The sequence below is a fragment of the Tachysurus vachellii genome, chromosome 5 (genome assembly GCF_030014155.1).
Source record: "Tachysurus vachellii isolate PV-2020 chromosome 5, HZAU_Pvac_v1, whole genome shotgun sequence".
Lineage (NCBI taxonomy): Eukaryota > Metazoa > Chordata > Actinopteri > Siluriformes > Bagridae > Tachysurus > Tachysurus vachellii.
Window position 1 is genome coordinate 22,822,395 of NC_083464.1, and position 11,086 is coordinate 22,833,480.

The 11,086-nt window shown below is 36.1% G+C and overlaps 1 protein-coding gene across 2 annotated transcripts; it reads right to left on the minus strand.

Annotated features, from left to right (window-relative positions):
* Nucleotides 1-2,478: 2,478 nt before the first annotated feature.
* zgc:174888 (uncharacterized protein LOC558116 homolog) lies at nucleotides 2,479-10,573 on the minus strand. Of its 2 annotated transcripts, XM_060870521.1 has the most exons (5): nucleotides 10,238-10,573; nucleotides 9,937-10,049; nucleotides 9,724-9,792; nucleotides 5,706-5,837; nucleotides 2,479-4,991 (listed from the first exon to the last, which is right to left on the minus strand). In XM_060870521.1, the coding sequence occupies exons 1-5, from the start codon at nucleotides 10,248-10,250 to the stop codon at nucleotides 4,638-4,640; spliced, it is 681 nt and encodes a 226-aa protein (XP_060726504.1). In that variant the 5' UTR covers nucleotides 10,251-10,573; the 3' UTR covers nucleotides 2,479-4,637. The 2 variants fall into 2 exon arrangements, with proteins under 2 accessions (XP_060726504.1, XP_060726505.1); XM_060870522.1 differs by lacking the exons at nucleotides 9,724-9,792; nucleotides 9,937-10,049; nucleotides 10,238-10,573 and adding an exon at nucleotides 7,315-8,406.
* Between the last annotated feature and the right edge of the window lie 513 nt (nucleotides 10,574-11,086).

An 11,086-nucleotide genomic window follows, 5' to 3' on the forward strand; every position in this document is an offset into this window, starting at 1 on the left:
CACTGGTTTAGTGTGAAGTGTGAACAGAAATGAGTCTGTATATTCTGGAGTAAATGTTTTCGCTGTCCACTTTTCTTTTTTGGAGAGCGCCATTTGTTCTTTATTCTTTCTTTCTCCGTCTCACTCGTCTGTTTCTCTCCCTTTGTTTTCTACATGTATCGCTATATTTCTTTCATGTGTAACTTCACTCTAATTCTCTCATCTGTCTTGCGTTGTTGAGTCGCAGTGTTTACTTCAGTAATGCACAGACTTGTTTGGCTGAGTCGTATCATGTGGGATGGATTAACTCGCATGCAATTGGTCTGTGCGTTTCCACTACCTTTACCGTAAATATTGCAAAAGCTGTGCTAGATAAAATAAAAGCGCTTCGTCAAGTTTTAAATCATAACCTTTTGTTTTGGCCGTGGGTTCGGGTCCGTATTGGACAGCTTCTGGGTCCGGACCCGGACCGCGGTCCGCCTGTTAGTGACCTATGGTGTAGACCAGTGGTCTTCACTATTTTTTTCATGCGAGCCACACTGATAGGACAAAGTCAATAGGAGAGCCACTTTCACCGCAAAATATGCCAAGTTATTCAGTCTTAAATAGCTTATCTGCTTAAATACAATGTACAATATTGCAATACAATAATTACTTAAAAATCATTCTTTATTATACACCTGTCAAGGGTTCGATCCGTGAAGGACAAATAAAAATTCATCTGTCCACTTTTCTTGAAATTTTCTATGCTCATCTTGTATGACTCGCACCTTTATTTTTTTAGCACGCGCGGACTCTCCACAACCTCCGTCTCCGTCTTCCTATCGAGTTGCGGATGATGCATGCTCCCCATCAGTTACCTCTTTTGTCACTGTCACATTGCTTTGTTGCTGTTCATTTTGTGCGCGGGATTGTTTGATAAGAAATCGATCCATATTTTAGTCCGTGTGTACAGTAAACACAAGTTGTTAACTAGCATGAAACACAAACTAGCTTCTGGCAGGCCGCCAAAAACTGGCTATTGCGCAGAACGCAGTGAGTCAGTGACGAGTCAAATAATATATATAAATATATATTATTATTTGTAATAGAGCACATTCGTTTTTCTATGCTTCCCTGATTGTCTTTAATGTTATTTAAATGAAAAAATAAATTTTAACCACATGATCATATCATCGTATTATTTACTGCCATGCGAGCCGCATATTAAAGCTTGGCGAGCCGCGCAATGAGTAACACTGGTGTAGACCATGGAAATAAGGCTTTTGCTTAGTCTACATGACTCTAACTGTTTATCTGTTTAATTAGCTATTTAGATCTATAGTTTAGAATAAAATAATCATCTTAAATAAGATCATAGAATACCATAAGCACCAGTAATCCATCAGTACACAAATCCAAAAGATACTCGTCATAAAACCAGTTTTATCGTGAGCTCAGCCTGAGCATAATTTGGATAACACTTGGACTGCAAACAGTTAGTCTATTCAGACTGATCCAAACATCCTCCTTATCCACACACCAGCCCTGGGTAGATGTATATTGGTGCCAGGAGGAGCTCAAGAGTGACTAAGAGTGGACGCTATTTTAATAAATTGACTCACATATACTTTTTTTAATTGCTCACTATGTTGTGATTTGCACATTTAAATTCCTCTGATTTTTCAAACCGTTTCCCAGGTAACAGTGTCTCACAATTACACAACAGTTTGTACAATGCTTGGCAAACTCCACACATCTGTCAATACATGTTTTTAACAAGTGTATTAGTACAGTACAACATGTAACACAGGTTGATATGCATAACCATTTATGTTCTGGTCATGTTACTAACTACTCATTTGAATTTTACTTAAGGTAAAATAATACTATATTTTTTGTATTAATTTTCATTTTTCTGAAGTTACAATTCTCTGAACAGATAAAGTGTATTACTATTTTTCCACAACAAAATTTATAGCAATATACTGTCACAGAATACCATGTAAACACATCCCCACATTCCCAAAAGAGGGAATTCACCAGCCCTCCCACCCACAGAGCAGTTACTTTTGCTCCCTTGCCAACCAGCCTTAGATTAACATGATCCCATCTGGATACAACTGTTTTGGGATCGAACCTGGAAACCTGGAGCTGTAAACTACTTATTACTAGCTTATATTTATTAACATACTATTTTATTTTATTTAGGCTTTATTTATGGATAAGGGGCATTACTCAACACAGACCATTTTTTAGCAAAGATTACTCCAAAGTACTTTGTGTATAGATTCAAAAACACACTGAATAAATGATTCCTGATGCACCACTGCGATACCTTCTGAAGAGCAACACATATTAATATTAAAACACCATAATATTGACTAAAAGAGGTCTGTTCTTTTTGTATTTACACAAATTCCTCCTAGGAAAATCCCCAAAGCCTGCAAAGAGAATTTAGGTGTCTAATTCCATACATGATTTTCACATGATTATAATAATTCAGATAGGAAAAAAAGATTGTGTATTGCATATTTTATTAACACTTGTAATGTTTACTTATTTCTTTCTCCACAATTTGTATATTAGATATATACACAGATTCTGTACATTCCATATACATGTATTTATCTTCAAACCATACAAAGACATTGATTCATTTGCATGATATATAGTATCAGATAAAAACATGAGCTATTTATCGGTAGCATCCAAGCCATCGGTTTCAATCATGTAAACATTATAACAATGCAGAACTGTTCCTGAAATACTGTTGATAATATTTTGAACACTTGTGTACAGAGTTAACATGATCTCTATAAGCTTATTGCAACTGGGTTATTTTCAATGCAATGCTTTCATATCATGTGACACTGGTGTTAATACTGAGCTTTTCCTGTAATCATACTTTTTTAATTGTGCAATCTTGGAAGATTAAGTCATACAGTCAAAAAATTGGTAAAGAAATTATTTAAAAAATGTAGTTAGAAGGTCACACCCTGCACCACACTAAAGGAATGTCCTTTAGCAAGACAAAAACACAACCAACAGGGATGAAAATTATTATTGCAGTGAAAATATAGAAGACTTTTTGTCAGATTTTCGATTTCATTGAGATGAGGCTAACCCTGTGAGGATCCTGAGGCATCTAGAGATGTACCCGCTCCAGTTGGACTCTGCTTCATAAAATGTTCTGACATTCTAAGAGGAGATGTGGTCTACTACATGTGGTCTTTGAAAACAAGAAATTCCTCATCAATACACAATTGTCGAACTGTATATTTATAATTGCACCCTAGAGTGTCACCCAAATGAGGATGAGGTTCCAAGAGTCAAGGTTTCTTCCTTTACCATCTAAGGGATTTTTTCCTTGCCACTGTCACCACAGGCTTGTTCATTGGGGATAAATGCAAACACGTAATATAAGTCTAATATTATTCTATTATATTAATATTTATATTAACTTTTTGTTTAATGTCCATATTCTGTAAAGCTGCTTTGAGACGATTTCCATTGTTAAAAGAGCTATACAAATAAATTTGAATTTGGATTTGATTTTTTCCACAATATTCATTAGATGACAAGTTTCTGAATTCGACAAAGCTTTTACAGCAGCTATTTAGAAATATGACGGAGGACTTATAAAGGCAAAAAGGATGCTGTTTGATGCAGTTGCTGTAACCTCCAAAATAATTTCATATACAAGTACACCTTCATTTTGCCTTTTACATTCCCTCGGGCCTAAGGATTTGTCTGGATTATCAGAATGTTAGTGTCTACACAGTGGGGTAAGTGAACCGTTGGTTTCCTTCCCTTTCAAAATGTGTTTAGAATGAGGGTGTACACTATTTATACACTATATTTACACACTGTCCTGTTCAAACTATTCCTTGCCTTTATCTGTCATCCTCAGGACAAAGAAAACCATACAAAATGAGTCACGGACACGGGTTTCAGCATTTGTTCCTTTAAATGCATGCAAACGATCTTTTAAAAAAATAATAATAATAATCTAAACATTCAATAGTTTTCCTATTGGAGATAAATCCACTAGGATTGTATTATAAGTTCAGGAGGATCCAAAACTACTGTAAACCTGACAACCGTTCTACAAAACTGCATGTTTTATAGTAAATGTTATACTATGGTTAGTAAAGTGCTTAAAGTTAAATGAAGCCTATGGGCTTTGGACCTTATTTATATTCCCTTTTTTTTAGCATTTCTGTATTCTAGATGTTATTTTGAATCAGAATGACACTGTAATATCACTGTAATATCATGTTAGTACTTCTTTGCTTATCAATGAACTGGCATCTTATCTGAGGTGTATTACCACCTCGCTCATCTGCTCGCAGGATCCTGCACGAGACAAAGTGTTTACTGAAGACTGTGTCTGAAAAATATTTCTACCAATCAACATTTTGCATGCTGAAACACCGCTTTCTATCGTAGGATCCACTGGCCTCAAGGTTTATATGGAACAAGCTAAGAAGGGATGCCATAGCTATTAACTGACCACCATTCAATCCTCAGCACCAAGAAGCAGCAAACACATCTTCTTCATTACATATAAATGTTGATCTGACTGAATACAGTCTACTAAGCTTACCACAGTAGCTAAGTGTCATGGCATATTAGCCACAATCTCTCAGTTTTCCAATCAGGATGAAGCTCCGTCCTCATCCAAGCTCTTTCAGCATTACATCCAGCAGCATCCTCAGACAACAAAGAATACAAAGGAAGAAGGATGGACAAGCAGACGACCCCACATCCCCGTTATTTGCAACGACAGTAAGCCACCGTTTTCCTCTTTCTCCTTCTGTCCCATATATGGACTCCTCCTCAGCCGGTTCTCTGTCAATACCACTGTGTTCTTTTTCTTGCTGAGGAGTTGGAGAGAGGAATACACATATCTCAACATGGCAGTTCAAGGCCAGCCATTTAGAAAGGACATCAGAGGTGTAGGTAAGTAGAGCTCTTGGGGAGGAGGGGCCTGACGGGAAGACAGAGGGATTTGGTGTTTCCTGGAAACTCTGTTTACACACAGATAATAAAGACTCATTGTGGGAACAGTAATATAGAGCCAAGTGATTCAGCAGTGTTAAGCTGGCACTAGCAAGAGTTCAAAATCCGCAAATGCCCTAGCACTGAAATAAAGTGCTGCCTTTCTGTAGAAGTCAAGACTACAGCAGGATTTCTAAAATGTCTTGTTGTAGAATAATAAACAAGTGATTTTTTCACATATGTACACTAAGCACCACAAACATAAATTAAGCACATCACTGATTAATCTTCAGTATGACAGAGTTAATTGTTTAAAGGAGGTTGTAACTAAAATAAGTATATTTAAAAAAAATATATATATATATATATATATATATATATATATATATATATATATATATATATATATATATATATATATATATAGTCTTGTCCAGTGGTTCACAAAATTAGGTCAAGATGCCTTTGAACCATAGCTGTGGGTCTTGGATTTTTTCTGGGAATTTATTACCGTGATGGAAATAAAAACGGATGTACGTTTATTGGTGAAAAGGTCAAGTTTAGGAACTGCTATAGCTTTATTATGTGAAATTTATTTTGCAGTTGAAGTACAATAACTTCCCTACAATACGTTTCAGAAGCTCTGGATACAAATTATGAGCTTAGTATAACTTCAGATAACAGATCTCACAGATTTTTCTACTATAAAGAATAATTAATTACAAAATAATTGTTGTTCATACCTCTTCCCAAATGGTATTAAGATGACCGATCAGTTCAGTGATAAACTTGTGTTTGATGTGAATCAATTCAATATGCTGCAGGAGTTGCTTCCATGAGTCTGCCAGGAGGAAGGCTGCACTGGATACGCAGCACTACACACACACACACACACACACACACACACACACAGAGACACACACACATGCGGGGACACACACAACCACACACGCGCACATACACACACACACACAGAACTAGAAATGGTCAACTTTGCATTATTCATACTAGTTCATTCATAAATGTAAATACAAAGCATGTGGACAACGTAAACATTTCCAGTACGCCAGAGATGACATACTAAGACTAAATTCCCAAGTTTGTAGGCAGAGCTGTCCACAGAGTGTTTTTCATCTTGTAAATAAAATATTTTATTAACTAACTGACATATAATTTACAATAAATAGTCACATAATTCAGAACTAGCTGTGAGAGATAATATATAAAGGAAATAAAACAATTAGTTATTTTTATAATTATAAATTAAGTACCTAGTTTGCAATTATGGATGGGTTTTACAAATTATACATAAAGCAGGTTTTAACTTCTTTAAGTTCTGTAGACATTTACTTGCTTACTTTTTTAACCACCAGATATTAACGCATTTTGGTTCACAGTAACTGTATACAAAAGGAATCTGGCTGACAGAGTCAGACAAAGGACCCCTTAAACTGTAAAATAATTTCCATGTATTCACTCAGTACATATTTCTTTTGTGTACATAAACCAAGTATATAAACATTCAGCTAATTATTTACATGTATGCACATATGCATTATTTACATGTATCATTTGGTAAACAGCCTAATAAACAGTTAAAGCTCATTTCTAAACCTGACAGCACACATTTGGTCAGTATAGCTGATACTATTTAAAGGTATATTTGGTTACTGAAGGTTGGCCTCATTTATCAACATTTTAAAATATATTCTGATTCACCTATTTATTACCATACGCACTTGTATTTGTTTATAAATGGTAATCACTTGTAAAGTATCTGGTGCAAGCACAGCACAGCTAATTTGTATTTAGTTAACTCCATAAAAGGCAAGATTCACAGTTTAAAAAGAGTAAAATGGGAACTAAATGGCCAAAAAAAGGCCTTTCTCAAAGGCAGAAGTGGGAGTACAATGCTGTGCAAAAGGCTTAGGCACATGCCAAAAAAAACAAAAAAAAAAAAAACACTTTTTTTACACAGCATATTAGTAGTAAAGAGTATAAAGTATAGAGTAGTAAATCATACAAAGTCAATATTTGGTGTGACAAACTTTTGCTTTTATATATAAATAAATCTTAAGACCGGGGGAAACATTCCAATTATTTGCATTTCTTGCTGGTGGATCATAACCAGGTTGTAAAAACTGCTTCAAAATGTCAAAAGAAGAAAAATGAGCAAAAGACAAAAAAAAAAAAAAAAAAAAAAAAAAAAAAAAAAAAAAAAATTGGCAATTTATTGAAAACTGCATTTAAACAGGCTGTTCATCAGATAATCGAAAGTTTAATCCATAGCCCAAAAATACCCACAACAGAACTAAAAGTATCAAAAAAGGACTCAGTAGTGAGTAGCCCTACCATTCTTGTTGATAACTTGTTTCCTGCTCGATAACACTTGTTTCCTGCTCGATGCAACTGCTTCCTGGAGGCTGGTGGGAACATTGCTCCATGTGGTGAAGATGAATCCACAGTCTGGAAATGGGAACCATTTTTGTAAACATCCCATGCCATCCATCCCCAAACATTCTCAAGGGGATTTAGATCAGGGGAACACAACCTGAAGCTCTATTTTCCAATTGAAGGATATTGGTTATTGGACTGCAGACAGTATCAGTAATGGCCTTAATTTGGTTGGAGGATCGGCCTGTGTCTTCACGGAAAGCCCGTCGGTTCCTCCAGCTCAGTGCAGGTGAATTTTTTTTGGGTCTACCACTTGTTTTTTTTATCCCATAACTCAGGATCTTTTAAGAAATTTAAAAGATGATCTTACTGCGTCCCAACCTTGGGACAGCACGCTGCAATAGCCCTTGCTTCTGCAGCTCAACAATCCTGCCACGTTAAAAAAAAAGAAAGCCTTTTTGCTTTTGCCATCAGGAGATCATGTTTGAGTTTAAATGTAGTTTTTGATAAATTGCCTACTCTCTATTTGTTATCTCTTGCTCGTTTCTTCTTTTGGCATTTTGAAGAAGTACTTACAACCTAGTTACAATCCACCAGTGCAAAGTGTACTGTAAATGCTTGTGTCACGACGAGACAAAGGCGAGTGAGGATCCAAGTGCAGTTTAGACTTTTAATAAACCAAGACAAGAAACAGGCAAACAAACGGGCAGGCAAAACAGGGCAGAATACTGAGCACACAGGAAACGGGAACATCAACACCAACATACAACAACGACCAACACCAGGGAAGTGCACAAACAGGGTAGATATAGCAAGCAGGAACCAATCACCAAGCAGAGACAATCAGTGACTAACATGATACACCTGGGGGGGAGATAGAGTGCAATTAGTGTCCATGGTAACCAATGAGTGAGCGGAGCAAACAATTAACAGCACGGCAGACAGCAGACAGAAACAGGGCAAAACACAGACAGACTCATTACAGCTTGTAATATTTTCCCTGGTCTTAAGATTTTGTTCAGGAATATATATACATACATACATACATACATACATATATATATATATATATATGTATATATATATATATATATATATATATATATATGTGTGTGTGTGTGTGTGTCTTTATTTCTATTTCCATGTTTTAATATGGAAATTGCACAGTAAGTTTTAATGAGCATGTTGGAGAATCTCCCACAGTTCCTCCGGAGACTTTGGCTGTTGATCTTACTCCATGTTTCCATGTTGAACCCAGCAGGCTTTATTACATTTATTTGTCTATTATATATGGTCTTTTATATGTTGCCTTTCTTTACTGACTAACATCTGCCTGTAACATTTAATTTAATGTTGAAAAAGTAATTTTGAAGTTATAAAATGTTTTTCTATTGATTCAACAATGCAGAAGTCATAAAATAAACATCTATAACAAAATTTCTACTAAGAAACACGGTGCTTAAGACTTTTGAACAATACTCTATTTTACTTATATGTATGAGAATTAATAAAATATTATTTAGCATGGAGCAGCCCACCCTCAGCCCACCCCCATTTTATTCTTTTGGGTTTTCTAGCTTTTATTTTATATATATTTTTTGTCACTAATATTGTCTGGAATTGTTCAAAAAATTCTTAAATCTGTTTGTAATTACAATTAATAATACATTTAAACTTAACAGTGTATTCAAATAAAATAATGTATTAAAATAACTCAGGAGTTATAACTCCTTTGCAATTTATAGAATTTGAACCTCATTAATCAAAATTTACATAAATTGACATACAGTCAGAGGCATTAACAGGATACAAACATTTCTTGTGTAAATGAATGAATTAAGAATAAGTCAATTTCTATCCAGGTGGATAAATGATTGTGATTAAACCTACTTAATTCAAATGACCAGTCAAATATTTTAATACCTAAAAGAATTTAACATTTAAACAAATAATAGCTTGAGATTTTCTACACTGTAACAAAACATCTTTTGTACCACTTGTTTATACTGTACATGGTAAAATGAATGTTGTGTGCATTTAATAATCCGTTAAATAATTGTAAGCTAAGGAGCTTTACTTTACCTTTAATTGACTTTTAGTATAATTATTTAACGCTGAGCTTGTATTACTGTCTGAATAGATTTTCTGAGCTGGCTCACCATGCCTCCGAGTTTGAATGTGTATGTGTTATGAATCCTGTGTGACCCTGAGCAGTCACTGTGAGTCATTAACCAGTGAGTAATTCACATCATGCACATGTAACACACTAAAGGAACAAAAGGTTGAAGATGACAAGCAGATGTACAGTTTAGTACACAGGATGCTGTGATGGAAGCACAAACCACTGTCTGATAAACACTTCCTCACCGAGTCTTCACACTGAGTGCTGCCATTGAAATGATGCTGTACGTAGTAGTTTTTTGGAAAAACTTCAAGCTGAAACGAAGATACAAAATGACCATCAATCACTTCAGTCTCTGACATAACTCTCACTCTTGTTTCCAACTCTCACACAGTCTCAAACATAATAAACAAATGAAAACATTCTGCACAATATAACAAACAGGCACATTGACTCACAAATCCCTTGTTTTCTTCATCCTTGATGGTGTCCTGCAAATTATTGATTGTTGCTCTCTTCAAATCATCACACGTGCTTCCTCGAACAGTGAAGACTGATAGAAGCAATAAAACTAAAAGGCAGATAAAGGAATAGATTAAACACATACGCTGGCTCTAACATGTATTTCCAGACAACAGAGCAATATTCACATCTCCGTGCACACATTCACATTTCAGTCATTTAGCACACACGTCGCTGCTACAAGGTGTCTTTACTGTAACGTTGTTTCTTTAAAACCTACATGTTAATAATGCTTACCTGTCGGTAACATGCTTCTACCGGCCAATCCTCTCTGTTTTACCCATCGTTCCACTTTATGGCGACTGAAAGTTTAATGATTGTCGACCAAATCAGAGGCGCTTTCCGTGTGCGTGACAATGTCCTGCTCAGGAGCACACCCCTTTTTTGCGCGCACTCGCTTTCCCTCTTTCTCTCCTTCTGAGGCTTGTGTTCAGTGTGCAGTTCTGGTACTTTCCTTTCAAATACCTTTCAATTATATCCTTTAGTTTTTACTTTCACTCTGTGCCCCCTTGTCTCCCCCTCTCTACTTTTCTTCATCCAATCCTGTCCTAGACACAGTAGCTGCAGCCAGTGTGCAAGTCCTGGCCACTCCAGCCCCTAATATCCCCGCTCCAGTTCTCTCCTCCCTTTCCTTTCACCACTTCTCCCCGCCTCCGTCACTTTTATGCTCTCAGTCGGGCTGAAAACAAGCACATGCCAGTACAGGCCTTTTTTTTTCTTATTTTTCAGCTCCCTCTACGAAAGGGTCTGTTTCAATGACTAAAAGCGTGCTTGTTAGTCATCTCTGTTGGATGAGCAATTTAAGTCACTCCAGGGCATCATGTGCTCTCTGAGCAGTGACCCAGTTTGTTGACGGCTTTCTTCAGTTCTGCACACTTCCCAGCTTGGTGCACCAAAAGTAATCCCCTTATCCACACCCCTACTTCATGGTTTGTCCAAAACATTTTTGTACACCAAACTTATTCTGGTTACTCCTGTGGTACCATGAATGGTACAACATCTTTGTGTTTTATTGTGCATGGGACCATTCAGTGCTCATTGTTCATAAAATGATGGGGTATGTTCATTATCATCATATCATCTTAA